Source organism: Malaclemys terrapin, chromosome 9 (genome assembly GCF_027887155.1).
Source record: "Malaclemys terrapin pileata isolate rMalTer1 chromosome 9, rMalTer1.hap1, whole genome shotgun sequence".
Taxonomy (NCBI): domain Eukaryota; kingdom Metazoa; phylum Chordata; order Testudines; family Emydidae; genus Malaclemys; species Malaclemys terrapin.
The window spans coordinates 863,266-880,811 of NC_071513.1; the positions used below are offsets into that span (position 1 = coordinate 863,266).

At 55.9% G+C, this 17,546-nt stretch overlaps 1 protein-coding gene across 1 annotated transcript; it reads left to right on the forward strand.

Annotated features, from left to right (window-relative positions):
• Positions 1 to 15,919, forward strand: SLC7A3 (solute carrier family 7 member 3). The gene is made up of 12 exons (XM_054040287.1): positions 1 to 77; positions 6,299 to 6,707; positions 7,296 to 7,454; positions 7,601 to 7,781; positions 8,201 to 8,313; positions 9,815 to 10,037; positions 11,589 to 11,728; positions 11,829 to 11,931; positions 12,892 to 13,103; positions 14,077 to 14,243; positions 14,595 to 14,703; positions 15,306 to 15,919. Exons 2-12 carry the CDS (start codon positions 6,338 to 6,340, stop codon positions 15,428 to 15,430), a joined length of 1,902 nt encoding a protein of 633 aa, XP_053896262.1. The 5' UTR covers positions 1 to 77; positions 6,299 to 6,337; the 3' UTR covers positions 15,431 to 15,919.
• The last annotated feature ends 1,627 nt before the right edge of the window (positions 15,920 to 17,546 follow it).

The following is a 17,546-nucleotide window of genomic DNA, read 5'->3' on the forward strand; positions in this document are numbered from 1 at the left end:
CCCCCCTGGTAAAACCGCGGCAGTGTCTCGCGCCCCCCATTCATAGTTCCGGAGCTGGCCCGGGCGGGACCCGCGTGGTGAGTGGGGCGGGGCGGGACGGGACCCGCGTGGGGCCGCGTGGTGCGTGGGGCCGGGGCGGCGCTGCCCCGCCGCTGCTCTGCCCGCGCTCCGGCTGCCGGCGGCGATCTCGCAAGCGGGGCCCGCGGTTACATCAGCCGGGGCGAGGTGCGGGGCGAGGTGCGGGGGCCGCGGGACCCGGCCGGGGGGGGGGGCGCAGGAGGCGAGGGGGGGGGGTGTCCGGTCCGGTCCCGGAGCCAGGAGGCGCCGGGCGAGTCTCGGGGCCTGCGGGGCGGGGCGGGGACGGGACCGCGTGTGAGGTTCCTGGTTCCGGGCTCCGGGCTCGCGAGCTGCGAGTTCGCCGGCGGCTCGCTGGGACCGAGACAGCTTCGCGCGGAAACTTCTCCGCAGGGGGCGCGGAAATTCCCGCGCGAGGCTCCGCGCCGCGCAGCTGGTGCTGGGGAGGCTCCTGCCCGCGCTCATGTGGCGGTGCCGGATCCCGCCCGCCCTGCCCGGCACTTTCCTTCCTCCGGCGAGAGCGGGGCCGGCGCCCCGCGGCTCCCCGGGAGGGACACGTGCCTCGGGGTGCACCGCTCTGGGGGTGCAGCAGCACGGCTGGAAATCCGCCTCCTTTGACAAGCGGCCACGTAGAAAGCGCCAGCAAAGTCCCTGCAAACTAACCTGTCCCCCCGTGACTTGTGTGTGGTGCTCCGTGTCCCATGCACGGAAATGCAGGTGCGAGGCTTATCGCCCAGTTGGTGCATTTGATAATTCTGGGGTAAAATGAGAGCGTAGCAGTGTGCTGTGACACTCTGATTTCCTACTCCGGCAGTTTCTAAGTGAGGTGTAATTTGGGGTACACAGGACAGAGCCCACTCCTGGAAGGGGCACGGCAGCCGGGGAAGGTTGAGAGCCTCGGTAGCGTCGCCCTCATCATAGAAAAGGAAGAGGCCAGGCATCAAATCCCTTGCACTGTCTTGCCACCCACTGAGGCATGCGAGCCCTGCCATGCCTGGATTCCCTCGCTGCCCCCAAGTCCCGCTCAGGCACCGCAGGGGTTGCCAGAGAGCATCACAAAGTCAAAAGGAGACAGAACTGACGTGGGCATTGGACTGGGGAGCTGTGCTCATTTATTGCTGTTACCAGGGAAAAACTAGACTCCTATGAAAATCCCCGATAGCAACAAGCATACAAGGATAGGGGCTTGTGGGGGCCTGGCTGCAACTGGGAACAAAGAGGCGAAACAGCTGGGTGTGGGCGAAGCTTGGCCGCCTTCCTCACCCTCCAGGGTTGGCTCCTGGCTTTGTCCCCTGTGGCCGGCATGCCTCTGCACAGAGTAGCAGTCGTAGCCTTTGGCACTGCGCTAAGCAGCCTGCTCCAGGCTGGCCCTTCCTGCCTGTCTGTTGGTCCACGAATCCCTGTGGAGCGTCACTCACTCCCTAACCTCTGCCTTGGGAGGAGCTCACAGGGGTGGTTGCGTTCAGAACCACACAGGCAGTTCTGTCAGGCGCTATGACAAGGTGGCACCTCAGGCAGTCATGGGTGTCGAGCAAACACTGAAAACTTCCGGGGGGTCTTAGGAGTCGGGACAGTGTCTGCCATGTCGGTTTCCCTCGGCTGACTTTCTGGCATTCCGGTACCAAACCTGCGTGGCAATGAGGATCAGGAATGCTCGTCTGGAGGAGAGCGGCTGGCGATGGTGCGTATGAGCACGGCTCTCGCTCCTGCCTGTTGCTGCCGGATCATGTGCTCGCTCGCTCCAGGCCGCCCCTTTCCAAATGCGACTGAGCTGTGCTGTGTAGGATGTCAGAGGAGACGGGCCGCTCCTGTTTGGTTTGGCTGTGGAACCTTGGGGGCATGGAGGCAGCAGGAGGCGCAAACTGGGCCATCTCCCTTCCTCCCCCCAAGGAAAGGAAATTGTTGGTTTTCTGTAGACAGGAACGAGACTTTGAAGGATCAGCTGAAACATGCTGAAGTGATCACACTGGATTTGTAGCCTTTTCAAATCGGCAACATTGCATGGGATGCTTCCAGTCTGTGCCACTGACCCCTTCGCAGGGCGGGGGAGCTGGGGCCATGGGAATTGCCACACACACCACAGCTGTTGTGTCAGTAACTGCTTCAGAGCAGCTCCCTGCTAAGTACTCTTCACAACTGAGCGCTTTGGGGCCAGTAGCTTGAGTAAGTTAAATTCTCAATCTCTAAAATATGCTTCCATCACTGCTGAGCTCTGCCTGGGTTCTGGTTTATCTGGAGGCTCGTTAGGAATGGCACAGTTCACAGGAGCGCCTCTCGCCTGCTTTGATTCTCTCCCCTCCTGCTGTTTGTCTCTGGCTCTTCAGAGCGTGGAGACAGTGGCTCACACCTGCTGTGCAGCACTTACTGCTCACTCATCAGCGCTGCCAACGTTCACATCTTGCACTCCAATTTAGCATTGAAGCTACTGACTTGCCTGTCAAAACACACCTAGGCATACCCAGACCTCTGATGCTCTCCCAGCTGCTCTCTCCTCCAAATGCTGGCACCCTGAAGAACGGTGTGTGCTTCTCTCCCCAGGGGGCTAGGCAGCGGAGAACTTGGGGTCCCAGTTGGCAGGCAGCTGTTTCTCATGGGGGGGGGGGGATTAATAGCTCTTTAAAGCCCATCTGTCTTTATTCAGACCGATGTTGCCCAGCTTTGGCAGACTAGCTAGAAACGTGTGTGCCATGGCCAACTGAGTTTTGCTAGAGGAAGATTGTGTGTCCCTTGAAATGCTTCTGTTTACAGTGTTAGGCTGGAGTCTGCCGGGTATGTTTTGCATGTGCTTATAAAGGTTCCTATTAGAACACGCTAAGGCCTCTAAGCCGCTTAGCCTTACTGTTGCAATGTTGTCATTGCCTAGTTCCTGTGGACAGCACGAGGGTGGAGAATGTTTTTCTGTGTGGTTTAATTCTACGTGGCTGTCGTGTTCCTCCCCTAAGCAGGTTCTACTTGAGTCCTGTGCAGTACCTGGCAGATCTGTGCCGTCTTGATGACTGCAGCTGGTAGGCTCCACATGGCAACAGCCAATTTGTTTCTTGGGCAGTGAATTTTGGAAGGCTGGAGCTGAGGTTTGTTTCGTGTCTGACTCAGGTGCTGTTTGAGAAATGTGGATGGCAGCTCATGGAGGCTGAAAATAGATAAACCCAGAAGTTAATGTAAAATAATACAAACCAAGTGACTGGGTATTTAAATAGGGCTAAGGCTTCCCATTTTGGTGGAGGCCAGGGCGACCAGATGTCCTGAGATTTGGGGCTTTTTCTTATTCAGGTGACTATTACCCCTCATCCGTCATGATTTTTCACACTTTCTATCTGGTCCCCCTAGTGGCAACTAACTGCTGGTGTGCCTGGGATTGCAGTCTGAACTGAACTTTGTTGCAGTTGCCGCTGCCACCCTTTTCTGTTCTATCCCATCTCAGCTTTACGCGTTAGTTCCTGATCTCTGGTGTCCTGCTGATCGCCTGGCTCGCTGGACAGGCTTCTGAATGGCTAAGGGCAAAGCTTTTCAACGGCCCCGATGGAGCTGAGAATTCTTCCCTTGCAATGGCTCTGACTGTGGAGTTTTACTGCTATAGATCATAGCTGCGTTCGCTACTGCACTAGGACGTGAAGTGTCCAGTTTTATCAATGGCCTCTGTGTTTCTTTTGCGACGAGTATAATACCTCCTACTTCAGGGCTTCAGCCCATCTGTTAGGGATTGGGAGACTTTCGCGGAGAACAGGTTATACTGCATTTCCCTACGGCAGGGTTTCTTACACCTGCCTTCCTCTGAACTACCTGGTATTGGCGACTGGAAACAGGCTACTAGAGTAGATGGACCTGATCCACTCTGGCAGTTCCTATCTTTTGCAGTTTTCAGACTTCACCGTCCAAGCTGGAGTTCCCTGAAGCACGTAACCAGCTGTGCTTGGAGGTGCAGGAGCTGCCTGCCCGGCACTGCTTGCCGCATGTGTTGGACAACAAGGGGTAGATCTGGGCCAGGCCTGAGATTTGAGTTCAGCTGGGGTCGTTCGCCCCTGTAAGGTGGGTGGTGGTTAGAGTTTAAAATCTAGAAAAGCCTCTTCAGCTGCATGGCTCAAATGGTTGCAATTGTTCATCACTTTCACAGCCATAGAATCACCGTTGGGTAGAGGCCAAACATGGACAGTTCAGCGCCAATAGCAATTGTGGCCACAACTGGATCATGATAAAGCAGCTGGTTATAGTGGAAATGATTCTGGGATTATAATTCTGGTGGTTGGGATCAGCAACGACTGTAATTCCTCATCAGCATTACTTAAACTGACAGGATCCCCAGCAATTTCCAAACTCTCTGTGTGCCTGCATATTCCAGCGATACCTCCCAAGAAGCAAGGGATCCTACACTCAGAGGGCTGCGATGCTCAGGTGGACGAACAAGCCTGTATGCCCTGGCATCTGGCTGTCCCCGAATCTTAGCAGGACAGCTCTCTTCGTACCCCTGGAGTTCTGTGGAGCGGAATTGGTATGATCTGGTTTGTGCTCTGTTAGAGAGAGCAATACTGTGTCTGTTCTCCAAGGCAGAATGGCTAAAGAGTCATGGGAAGTTAGGTTTAAAACAAACAAAGCAAGCTCTGAGTGTGCTGGTTCATCTAGGGATTAGGTGCAGCCACCCCTAAGGTGCAGTAACCATCTTCCAGCAGATTGTTGGTCCGTGCTGTAACTCTGGCTACATCTACACTACAGCACTGACCATGTAAGCACTTGTGGCAGAGCTCTCCCAAGCCGCTGGGCGGGAGCTCTCCCAAGCCGCTGGGCGGGAGCTCTCCCAAGCCGCTGGGCGGGAGCTCTCCCAAGCCGCTGGGCGGGAGCTCTCCCGTCGGTTAACCAACTCTTGCCTCCGTGAGAGGCAGTGGCTATGGAGGAAGATCATACCAATTCCTCTCCACAGAACTCCAGGGGTACGAAGAGAGCTGTCCTGCTAAGATTCGGGGACAACCAGATGCCAAGGCATTAACTCTGGCATGATGTTGAAAATGCCGTAAAGACACTGCAGAGTACTCCAAAAGTGAATTCAAAGTCCCTTTCTCAAGCTGGGTTCCATCAACGCTGTGGCTCTCCTGCCCCGTGTGACCCACCTCCATCCACAGGCATCTCCTGGGGCTTGGGGCCAGGCACTGAGATGGGGCATCAGTGAGCAGGGATTGCAGCAGATTGTGTGGATGTGCAGAGCTCTGCTGCCCTTCTGTGAGGCTGCGTGATTATGAAGCCCTTGGAGATCCTTGGATGAAGGGCATGTTCTTACTCGAGGGTCCAGTATAAGGCCATGAGAAGTTTTCCAGACCTGCACCATATACTGTAGGGCCTTTTCCTGACCCTGTCCCTATTCCCGGGCTCCATGCACCAGCTCTACTGGTGGTTGGCATCATCAGCATGGTGCTTGCTGGGAATCTCTGCAGTACTGACTGTGACTTAGTAGGAGAGGCTGGTCTGAGATGGGCTGAGAGTCTGGTCAGGCACTGTGGAGATGAGCTTAGTGTTAATGCCAAGAGAAAAGTTGCCTCGTCCTAGTGACTCAGCCCAGTTTACCTGATTATCCGTTTAATTGGCAGAACATTCCGTTTTGTGATGGTCTCTGCCATTCACACCCACAGACTGTGGCATAATAAAAATATTCAAACAGTCACATTTGGGCCAGGGAGTGTCTAGGCTGCCAAGCAGAGTGGGAGTACACACCAGACAGCTAACCGGTCGTGCAACCTGCCTTTAGGTATTGATGGGTGTGGAGTGTTCGGTGCTTGCCTGGGGAGTCTCAGGTTTCCATAACAAACAGTTGCTGGGCTTGTCCTTCGCTTGTGCCTCCTACCACTGAAAAACAAATAAACCAGAAGCTGGTTCAGGGAGAGTGGGCTGCAGACAAGGCTGGTACACAACCCTTGGCCAGTGATGGTGGATAGGCATCAAGCAGGTTAACGGGTGATGGGTACCATGAAAGGAGGGCTGATGCTGATGGGTGTGGTGGACCAGTTAGCTCCCTGTGCTAGTGGGATCAGTTGACAGGCGTTAGTGGAGCCTGGGATGCAGCAGTGAAGTCACTCCGAAATTCCAGCTAGCCTAGCCTCCGGGTTTGCCGGAGCTCTACAGCAGGGACCGCTGGGCTGGCTGCATGCTGCTGGCTCCTGAGATCTCTGCAGTCTTGTCTTGCTGACACTGTTGCTACCTTTAATGTTCCTTGTGGTAATGGAGTGACCTTTTCTTTCAGGAGTTTTAAGTAGTCCAACACCTCCTGGGCGTGGGTACAATGTGTGAAAAAACAATGACTGGCTTTGGCAAGAAGCTGATCCGCCGCCGAATCGTGGATCTCAGCGTGGAGGACACCCGGCTGGCCCGCTGCCTCTCCACCCTGGACCTTATCGCCTTGGGGGTTGGCAGCACGCTGGGGGCAGGCGTGTACGTGCTAGCTGGGGAAGTAGCCAAGGAAAAGGCTGGCCCCTCAATTGTTGTCTGTTTCCTGGTTGCTGCACTCTCCTCTGTGCTGGCTGGGCTTTGCTATGCGGAGTTTGGGGCCCGGGTTCCCAAAACCGGCTCTGCCTATCTCTACAGCTACGTCACAGTGGGAGAGATCTGGGCCTTCACAACTGGTTGGAACCTGATCCTGTCCTATGTGATAGGTACGAAATGGTGGAAAGAGGAGGACTGGGGCAGGCTGCCCCGAACACTCCAGTGGGTGGAGGGCAGGGGAGAACTTCCTGAGTTTGTTGATCACGGGGAGGCATCACTACTGGGATGGAGGGTCTGGCAGAGTCCTCCCGGGGTGGGGGCTCTTGGAGGCCGTGCTTGTAGTGGCTGTGCTTATTAGACATCTGGAGCCCAGGGGTCTAGGGGACAGAGTTCAGGGTTCACCTGCCAGGCCAGACAGTGCTGGGAGCCCCTCTCTGGTGACCCCAGCCTAGGCAGTGCCTGGTGTTGCCTAGGCTCAAAGAGCAGTGCAATGAGCCAAAGACTTAGGGGTGGTGCAGTGAGGAATGGGGATCCCAGAGGGGGCCCCACAAGTTCTTCCCTTCAGGCACAGCAGTGCCGTGGTGACGGTGCTAGAGGGCTCTCGTGACAAAGGCGTGTATCCTCCCAGTGCTCGGTGGCAGAGCTGGGCTCCCTGTGCTGGGAGCGGGGAGGTCTCCACAGCTCTGCCATGTACTTGGGAGGAGGTGGGGGGGTGGAGGCTTCTCTGGTTAACGTGCAACTTTGCTCTTTGTTGCTAGGGACGGCAAGTGTCGCCCGAGCCTGGAGTTCTTCCTTTGACAATATCATTGGCAACCACATCTCAGTCTTCCTTAGAAGCAGCACCTCCCTGCATGTGCCAGGCGTGCTAGCCGAGTACCCGGATTTCTTCGCGCTGCTCCTGGTCCTTCTGCTCACAGGTGAGAGGTGCAGAGCTCTGTAAAGCTACGTGAGCTTTGTGGCATGGGCGGGCGAGTTGGGGAAGGGCGTGGCCCAGGGGCATTGATTGTGGGGAGGGCGTGGCTGGTGTTGCCCCTCCTATCCCCTCTTGTGTTCCTTCCCCCAGGTTTGCTGGCATTTGGCGTGAGCGAATCTGCCTTAGTGAATAAAATCTTCACTGCAGTGAACCTGCTGGTTCTCTGCTTTGTCATCATCTCTGGCTTCGTGAAAGGAAGCGTCAAGAACTGGCAGCTGTCTGAAGAAGACTATTACAACCACTCAGCCGTGGCCACCAGCCAGGACGTTAGGTAGGGGGAACGTCCCACGCCCCAAACTCTGCCCTCTAGCGGGAGCCCAGCCCAGCTTTTTGCCCACAGTTGGTACCTACCTAGGGAGCTGTGCTGCCCATGCCCGTTCTGGCTGCTGCTTGGTGCCCCCTTGCTAGCCAGGCTCTGAAGGGCTGTGCCTACCCTGCAGTGTGCCATGCAGCTTCCCCTGCAGTTGACAGTTGCACTGTCTGGTTTGTGGCTGTCGCAGGCTCTTAAGCTGCATATTGATGGTGACTGTAGACACCTGCTCCCATGGCAGGGATGCTTTACACAGGACACAGAGTCTGAAACCTGCCTGTGGCATTTGCTCAGGGGCTTTTCAGCTCTGTCTCCAGCAGGCAGAGGAGGTAGATGTTAACTCAGACTCCTCCAAAACTGACCAGACTTTCCTCTCTCAGCATTGGCTCCCTGGGATCAGGGGGTTTCGTACCTTTTGGATTTCAAGGGATCCTCGCTGGAGCTGCAACGTGCTTCTACGCCTTTGTGGGATTTGACTGTATCGCTACAACAGGTAAAGCAGCTGCTTTTGCAGTGTCGTTCGGGAGTTTGGGATGGGGTATTTCTCGGCATTCTCTCCGTGAGTCACCGTCTTTAATGCAGTGATCTCTGGTTGCAGAATTTCCAAATCGGTTCGGGCTGTGGGCAGGCAGTTGGAAGCTGCACTTGCCAAGCCAAGGGACCAGCTCGCCGAGATCCCTGCATGGCCCAGGGCGGGGTGTTGAGTGCTGCCAAGAGCAGAGACTTCACTTCCTGATCTGGGAAATGCTCAGATTTATGAGCCTTTTTGCAAACATGGGGACTTGCCTGTGGTAATTGGCACTGTGGGTACAATGAGATTTCACCAGCCTGCGCAGAGGAAACTGGTTCTTATTAAATGGTGCAGTCTGCTTACAACAAAATACCGAGCAGGCAGAGGGAGTCTTTTCCCTGAGGTGTCTGCTGCTTTCTGGTGCAGAGCCTGGAATCTGCTCTCCCCACCATGCGTGCGAGCTCCTGAGAATGCTACTAGGAGTCGCACGCCCATGGAGGCGAGCATATGAACTGGGGCTGGGATGCCTGCTGCTGACATCCCAGCCCATAGTAACTTACTCTGTTCATTGAGAATGTCCCCTTTGCCCCGAGGAGCCTCCGCTTCCTCCTGTCACTGCCATGAAATGCTGTGAGCAGGCTTCCGAGTGAGCTTCGCTGCATGGCCCCAGGCCCCGAGCCGGCAGGATCTAAGTGTACCCTCGCCATGTCTGCGCCCAACAGAACCGAGATTGCGGCAGGTGTCGCAGGAGCAGCGTGTTCTCCTGCCCTGTTGTGCCCCATTCACCCCTTTTTGAGCACTCTGCAGCATTGTCTGGCCTGGCAGATGGGGCTTGAAAAATGTCCTTGACGCCCACTAGTCAGAGCGCTAACCTACTAGCTGGAGAGTGGAGGCTCCACAGTGACCTTCCTGGGCAGTCGCCTGTTGATCAGGCCTGCCCTGACTGGTTCCCCTGTGAGAAGGGGAGAGGGCTGGGATTTCTACGGGGATGTTGTGCCTTTGGCCTGCTTGGATGTTCCCTCTTCCATGTTGGCTTGTGGCTAGTAGTACTGCTTTTCATTTTAGGGGCCTGCCCCATGGAATAACCCCTGTGCCTGCCTCTGCTTCTGCTTCCCCCAGTCACAGCAGCTCTGTGAAATCAGCCTGATTATCGGCAGTTTTTCTGTGGTCCCAGGTTCTGGAACTGACCAGTCTTGCTGATTTCACTCTGTTTAGCCAAGCCAAATGGAGGCATTGGAGCTGTATGTAGGCTCAGGCAGACAGCACTACACTGGGTCACATTGGGGAAGCTCTCCAGCGTCCTGAGTTTCAAAAGCAAAGCTAAACTTCTTTAGAAGCTGACTTCCGACAGCGACGCTCTCCACTCGTCTGCAGCAATGGGGTTCCTGAGGTCCCCTTATCACATTCCAGTGGCACAGCACTTGCGGATGTGTCGGGAGGGAAGATGCTAGTGCTCCAGGTCTCATCTCTGTTCCTCTTTCAGGGGAGGAGGCCAAGAATCCTCAGCGTTCTATCCCCATCGGCATCATTGTGTCTCTCCTGATCTGTTTTGTGGCATATTTTGGTGTTTCTGCTGCCCTGACCCTCATGGTGCCCTACTACCTGCTGAACAAGGACAGTCCCCTGCCTGAGGCCTTCAAAGACGTGGGCTGGGAGCCTGCCCGTTATGTTGTAGCCGTCGGATCTCTCTGTGCGCTCTCAACCAGGTAAGGAACTCGGGACTTGTCCAGCACCCTGCTCCAGTCACTGCTTCCCCCGAAACTTGTTCTGGCTCTGGAAATGGAGGTGGTGTCTGGCTAACGGTGATTAAGTGCGGGGGGCTAGATGGCCGGGGGGAGAGGTTCATTTCCTTCCACAACATGGCAGTAATTGTTTTCATCTCTACTAGACCAATTGTATAGGCGACAGTCACAAGATTTACTGGTATGCTAGTGTATGTGGGTGAAAAGCAAACCCTTGTCCAGCCTCGGACAGAAACGTTCCCTCCCAGACAGCTCACCCTTGTGTGCCCAGTACCCCCCCCCCCCCCCCCAACAGCACTACACGCCCATGCCCTCGTTGAGGGGCCAAGCACCCCAGGAACCTCGTGAGCCCCAATATCCCCTAACCTGTCACGAGTGACATGGGAAGACACCAGAGACAAGCACTTGGTGCCATTTGCACTGACTCCATGCAGCCAGTGGCCAGAAGAATGAGAAACTTGCAGCAACAGAATTCAAGCGATGGAAAGCAGGGGCCTCTGTCTAACCTCTGTGTACTTGCTCCGAGAGATCCCAGCACCAGCCCACCAGAAATGCATAATTTGTGCCTCTTCAGCTTCAGATGCTAGCAAATGAGAATCGCTGGGTGTGAGTCACTTGTTTATCTGAATAGTATTGAAGCCCCAAAAAACGTTGTCTGCTACCGCGGCACATGGATGTAAACCAGGCGTCCATGCAATGCGGGCTGTTTCTTGTGGTGGGTGGTACTTGTCAGCCCATCTGCTCTGCAGGAAAAGCCCCAAGGAACTCCCTCCTGTGGCCAATTCCTCACACGCCCCTCTTCATTGGAGGCATTGTTTTAAGTAGATGTCATGGTTCTGATGTGCTGACAGCTGTGCTTAGAAGTTCCATTCGCATGGTTCATGGTAAGAGCTTGTTCTCATCAGTGCAACAAAATAAACTGAAACAAAAGTGCTAAGTTGTGACCCTCCTGGCTATGGCTTCTGGGCTCCTCCTGCTCAGTGTCACATCTGTGTGGCTCTGGTTAACTGGCCTTGTCTACACGCCCGAACTGTCCTGGCTGAGCTGGGTTGGCTTGGGAACAGATTTCGTTTGATTGTGCGACCCCTTGTGGGGAAGCGCCTGCTGTGCTTTGAGCGCCAGGTGTCGATCTGGCTTCGTTCAGTGAGGAATCTAGTGGGGAGTTTGAGACCACAGAACCCGGCCCACCACTGACTGTCAAATGTGCTGGGAGTGACCCTTCCTGGGGGAGATGGCTGTGGCTGCCACTGCTGTGAGAATGTTATCGCCGGCCCTCAGCGGGGCATCCACAACGTTTCTCCACTGAATTTACGCCAACTCCAAGAGTCAGATCAGAATGTACCAGCCCTGATCTAAAGGGTCCAGACAAGGGATGGAGGGTCCTTCTGTGCTGATCTCACTACTCCTGGCTTTTGAAAAGACCACAGGGACCAGCTAGTGACTGGGATGGTGGCGAGAGGTCTGGATCGAGGCAGCGAATACTGAATGTTTTGGTGTAATCTTTCTCCATTGCAGTTTGTTGGGCTCCATGTTCCCCATGCCCCGGGTGATCTATGCCATGGCAGAGGACGGGCTGCTTTTCAAGTTCCTCTCCAGAGTGCACACACGGACAAAGACTCCGCTGGTGGCCACCGTTGTGTCTGGCATCGTTGCTGGTAAGCAGACGCTTGCTCCTGCCTTGTGTTTTGCCGCTCACGTGGCCTGGCTGAGAGCGAGCCCAGGGCTTGTGCTCATCCCATGCCTGTTGTATTGCAGCTCTGATGGCGCTTGTGTTTGAGCTGAAGGACCTGGTGGACCTCATGTCGATCGGCACTCTGCTGGCGTACTCTCTGGTTTCTGTTTGTGTGCTGATTCTCAGGTGGGTGTCTGCCTACAGCCTGCCCCTTTGCGCGTTAGCTGCCTTCTGAACAGGGCCGCTTGGTTCATGTGCTGGAGACCATACGCTGCAGCCAGAGCTTCCTGCCCCCAAAGCCCCCTGCCCAGGAAAGCCATTTCCTGCCCGTTGGAGAGCAGCTGCCCTGGGGAGCCAGCAGCTATCTCCATGGGGGTGTATGGCAGGAGCTGGTGCTAGGCTGGGCCTGGGCCTAGCCAGGCTGGGGAGCCTGGCCCTGAGCTGGGCCTCGGAGGGAGCTTGTGTGGAAGCTGTCCTTCCTTCCGCCATTTGGACGCTCAGTGTGTGTTTGAGATCAGAGCGGGGTCCGGGTATTTCGTGCTCTAAAAGCTCCACAAGGAGGGGCAGGGGAACCTTGGCTGCCATCACAGGCCACTTGGCAGCCTGGGAACATAGCTCTCCTGCGCTGTCGCTCTCTGACCTTCCCTAAAGACTCCTCGCTCGGGACTTCACAGAGCGGAGCCTGAGCAGTCACCAGGCTGCCGGGGCGCTGGAACAATGTGTATCGTGGGGGTGCTGAGAGCCATTGACCCAAACTGCAAATCCTGGATATGATGGAACCACTTCAAGCCAGGGGATGTGCAGCACCTCCACACTCCTAGTTCCAGCACCTGTGCCAGGCTGGCCAGGCCCCAAGCCTTGTGAAAGCCTCCCCCAATTGGTGGTAATGGTAAATCACGTCCAGAAGCATTTGAACACTGGACATAGCGAGCCCGATGAAGGCGCCAGGCTGCATTGGGCCAGCTGGTTACCGTTGGCAGCGGACTTAGCTCCAGCCTGCACTTTGAAAGTCTTGCCCTGGATGCAGCTTTGTGCTGGGAGCCCTCAAATCTAATGCCCTGGCAGGGAAGCACCTGACTCTGTGCTACTGCTCTGGCGGCAGCTTGGGCAGCTGTTGAGTCACCATTGACTTGGGGTTTGGTTCAGGTATCAGACGGATCAGCTGAACTCTCCAAAGGGCCTGGAGATGGTGGAGCTGAATGGAAACGAGGAGGAGAAAGCGATCATGAACCCCATAGTCTGTGACTCCCAGGCTGCACTGAAGGAGAAGCTCACGTGGGGGAGCCTCTTCAACCCCCCCAGCAAAACTCCAACCACCTTGTCAGGGAAAATTGTCTACGTCAGCACCGCGGCCGTCGGTAAGTGCGCCAGGAAGTGCCTGACCTCAGCTGGGTAGGCGCACAGGAAGTGAAACGCAGCGATTGCTTTAATTGGGTCTCGAACAGAGTCCAGGCCTGCAATGTGTGCGAAGGCAGGAAATGAGCAGGGTTGTTGCCAAAGCCATACAGGAGCATCCGGTGTCATGCACATGCCCTGGCTTTCCAGTGTGCCCCCGGAGCTCAGCACAGGGTGAGCACACAGCCACTGCACATGTCTGCAGAACTCCGGGGGTGACACTGCCGTAATGTGATGGGGGCCTGCTAAGTTCATGGGTGGGGTACAGTGACTGGGCTCGGGGGCAGCTAGCCTAGAGTGCTGATTGGAATGGTGGTGTCTGGGTAAAACTCACAGGCAGGACTGCTCGGCAGAGCTGTCACCGTGGAGCTGGGGTGTCTGGGTTAGCCTGGGACTGCTCAGGCATGTCCTATGTGGAGCACATGGGGCAAGGATTGGAGAGCTGAGAACCCTGCAGGTCTCCCTCGGACTGCCAGGAACTAATGGGAAGCACTAAAGATTCAGTGCACCTGGGTGTGCTGTGTGGCCCCCTTAATGAGGGCGTGTCACTAACTCGGTTGCTGGACTAGGGAAGCTGCCCCTCAGCGCTCCCGTCTAAGCAGGAATCTCCTGTAGGAGTAGCACAAATACCTGACTCCACATCCCCATCTACGAAACGGGGAGATGGGACAGTGTTTGCAGAGTGCTATGCAAGTGGTTATTGATTACCCCAGGGCTTCGGGGTGCATTTATTTGGAAGGGAACTGGCTCCAGTCACGTGGAGCTGGGCAAGAGAAGAGTCCAGGCTCTTCAGCCGGTCTCTGGGGATCTGCAGGCGGCCTAGAGAATAAAGCCTGGCTGGCGGCCGTGACCACGCCTGTAGCTGGGATCAGAGCAGGGAGTGAGGCAGTAGCCGTTTTGCTTGGGCAGCACAACATGGTCTCTCCTTTCTTGCAGCTCTGTGCATCACCATCCTGTGCCTGGTCCTGGCCCAGAGGATGGACTCCCTGTTGGAGGGCAGTGTGTGGTGGATCGTAGTCTGCATGGTGGTCCTGGTGCTTATTCTGCTCTTCACCATCATTGTCTGGAGACAGCCACAGAGCAACGCCCGGCTGACTTTCAAAGTAAGAGGAACAGCCGGGAGCTGGGTTCCCTCCCAGGAGGTATTCCCACCACTGCCGCTTCCATGGCAACCTCTGCTGGGGACAGCGGGATTTGCTGCCGGCTGCTTGGCCGTGGGTGCAGCCAGGGCCATCCGGCCAGGACACAGCCTGTCAGAGCCGCCCGGGTCCCTGAGATTTTGCTGCCAGATAATTGGGCAAAAAAATGAATGTTCCCAGTGTGTGTCTGTCCCCAGGTTGTGACAGACTCTGGCTGGCCCCTCCTTGGCTGGGAGCACGGGGAGGGGGAGGGCAGCCTTTGCCTGCTGTGCTCCTCTCCGCAGCAGCAGTGGCTCAGCCTCTCTCCTCTCACAGGTGCCTTTCCTGCCGCTGCTGCCGCTCTTCAGCATCTTCGTTAACATTTACCTCATGATGCAGATGAGTGCTGGAACCTGGGCCCGGTTTGCTGTCTGGATGGTCATAGGTAAGCGAACACACTGCTCCGGGCATCGTGTCCTGGCCCTGAGGCAGGGACTCGCACTCGTCACCTCCCCTCCCCGTGAAAAGCCCCATAAGGGGGACCTTACAAGGGCTGGACTCCCCAGTATTCACCTGGTGATGGGCTTGGGCCTGGCAGAGGAGCTCTGGACCCGGAGCGGGTGGGGAGGCTGCTCCATCCCTGCCTGACGGGGGCTCAGTTGCCCTGTTCCACCCTGATTTTCACACCTCGCTGTGGAGACGTCTAGAAGCAGCAGGGTGCGGCAGTGTCCTGCCACTCTGTGAGAGATGCTGAGAGCTGAGCCCTCTGGAGTCAACAGCTGGCAACAGGTGACGTTAATCTGCCCACTGTGGCTGCTCTTGGTCTAGAGCCCACCAGAAGTGGGGTTTGGGCCCTGCCTGCAGCTCACTAGAGCACTAGGACAGGCCCGTTCCTCCTGGGGGAGAGGGAGGCAGTGCTGGGGGGAGGAAGCAAGAGGCCCATTAGCCTGTCTGAGCTCTGGGGAGGGTGTGCCAGGACTGGGTGGCAGGTTTCTACAGCTCTTGGGCTGCTTGGGGACTGATTCCAGTGCTGAAATTCTCTTGCAGGTTTTGCCATCTACTTTGGCTACGGAATTCGGAACAGCATAGAAGGGAAGAAATCCCATTCCACAGCAGGCAAGTCTGAGCTCGTCTCTGGGATAGACCTCCGCCCTGAAGCTGCTACAGTCTGAGACTGAGGATGTTCAGCGCAGTCTCATCTGCATCCTGGACTCCCTGAAGGCCCTTGTCCTCCTGGCCCCTCCTTTCTATGGAGCAGAATGGCAATCTGAGCAAGACTGCGAAGCCCTAGTCAGACGGATTCTGAAAATGAGGTCATGTGGCAAAGCCCAGTTGGGTCCCCTGATGAACTGGATGTTAAAATCCCAAACCAACCTGAGGATCGGGACGGGGCCAGTCGTCTGCCAACCTCTTTCCCCTGGATGGATGTTGTTACCTTTGACGCTGTTGTGTCAGGAATGCTGCTTTCTTTGGCTGATAAGAGGCCCCCATGTAAATAGTGCAGCTATATTTATTCTGTCCGGCCATGTGGCTGGGGGCTGCCTTTCTCGTCTGTCTGTCTGTGTAAATAGTCCTGTGTTCCATGGTTCTTAACACGTTCTTTGTGTAGAATCGGTTTTAAACGTTGGCTTTTGTACTATTAAACTCCAGGGTTTTTTAAATATTCAGCTCCTTCAGTCTGCTGGTGGCTTGTTTGGATGCTTGTTTTATTTCCCAGTTACACGTGGTTGGGGCACGTCCCAGGCGCAGGCCCGGCTGGGAAGTGGTGGCTCCGGAGCCGTGCAGTGGAATGCCTGGGGAAGGGGCTCACAACAAACGGGGCAGGACTCTTTCCCAGCAGCTTTCTGGGGAGGGTTTGGTGTTCGGGGGAGACAGAGGCCTGGGTAATTACTCAGATAAGCGAGAGGCTTTATCAAGGCATGTGTCCCCCAAGGAGCCCTGTTCCATTATCATTTTAATTAAGTGTATCCTATGGTAGCATTTCCTCTGGCACAGTCTCAACCGCCTTTAATGGCACTTTAACTTCTGCTGGTCTGCAGATCTCCCAGGGTTTCAGTGCTGCAGCCAGTGGTGTTTTCCTGGCGCTCTTAGGCCTGGTCTAGACTAGAAGGGAGTCTGTCAGCTTAGCTACCAGCAGGGAGACCGTAGTAATCCTGTCAGACCAGCGGCAGTGCTGTTGCCAGTGCCACTTAGGCCAGTTCTGCAGGTGAAATAAGTGGGACTGGAACCTCTTGTCTGTACAACTGCATCTGCACTAGGGATTTTGCCAGCAGAGCCAGAACTGTTCCAGGAGTGGGGGTTTCACATGCCTCGGACATAGCAATGCTGGCAGAACCGAAGTGGAGACCAGGGCTTTATGAAGAAGGATTTGTGTTACCATAGCACTGGGGAGCCCCTGTCATGGTCCAGGACCCCATTGTGCTAGGCACCTGCGGAGGCTGGTCTGGACTGACCATCTGCTCACAGGGAGTTTCAGGGAAGATCAGCCTTCCTCTGGCCTTCCTTCACCTGCCCCAGAACTACCCGCAGAGCTCCCGGTGTCATGTCTGTAGGAGGCAGTGGGATGGTGGCTGGCCACAGAGGAGCTGGTGTTGGAGGTGCCCAGTAGCTTCTCAGCAGCAGCTAGCTAGCATAATGACCCAGCCTGCCTGGGAGTGCTCACCGCTCCCGCTGCAGGGCAGATGAGGTAGAGAATTCTGGGCTCCCAAAGGCACTCGGCACCTGGACAATTGTATAACACCAGGCAGACCTCCTGGCTCTGGCCGGCTTGTTAATCCTTAGAATGGCGTCCACTTGCCAGGGGTGTTCCACTGAGCACTTGTCACTGCAGATCTCAAAGCAGAGGGAGATTAGGGCATTGTGCTGGGAGCCATGTGATCTGGACTCCTAGTCCCAGCTCTGCCACAGATGTGGGGCACATCTCTTCCTGTGTTTGTGGCTGTTTCCCTGTCAGCAAGATGAGGCTAATCCTGTCTGTGTGCGTGAGGCTCAGACGCTACAATGCTGGGGGAGCCCAAGAGCCCCGCAGATACGACTTATTCTAACTTTACCGGTGGAGAAATTCAGGGGCCTGAAGCTAAACCAGAGTCCAGCTGTGGGGAGCAAGGCATCACTTAGACAGGTGCTTGCCTGGAGGGACCAATGCTAAACCCCTCCTGTCAATGGCAGGCAAAGCTGGGAGTGGAGTCCAGGTTTCCAGACTCCCACTCCTGGGCCCTCTCTGCTGGGCCATGGTCCTTCCCAGCTGCAATGGAGGCCGGACCCTTGGAGCGGGTATTAAGGAGCATG

What these genes read in the sequence shown, in the direction of transcription:
- SLC7A3 (XM_054040287.1), top strand. Translation starts at nt 6,338, where the DNA reads ATGTGTGAAAAAACAATGACTGGCTTTGGCAAGAAGCTGATCCGCCGC. An exon ending in GATCCTGTCCTATGTGATAG is followed by an intron (nt 6,708 to 7,295) that starts GTACGAAATGGT and finishes CTTTGTTGCTAG; the next exon opens with GGACGGCAAGTGTCGCCCGA. An exon ending in GTTTGTGTGCTGATTCTCAG is followed by an intron (nt 11,932 to 12,891) that starts GTGGGTGTCTGC and finishes GGTTTGGTTCAG; the next exon opens with GTATCAGACGGATCAGCTGA.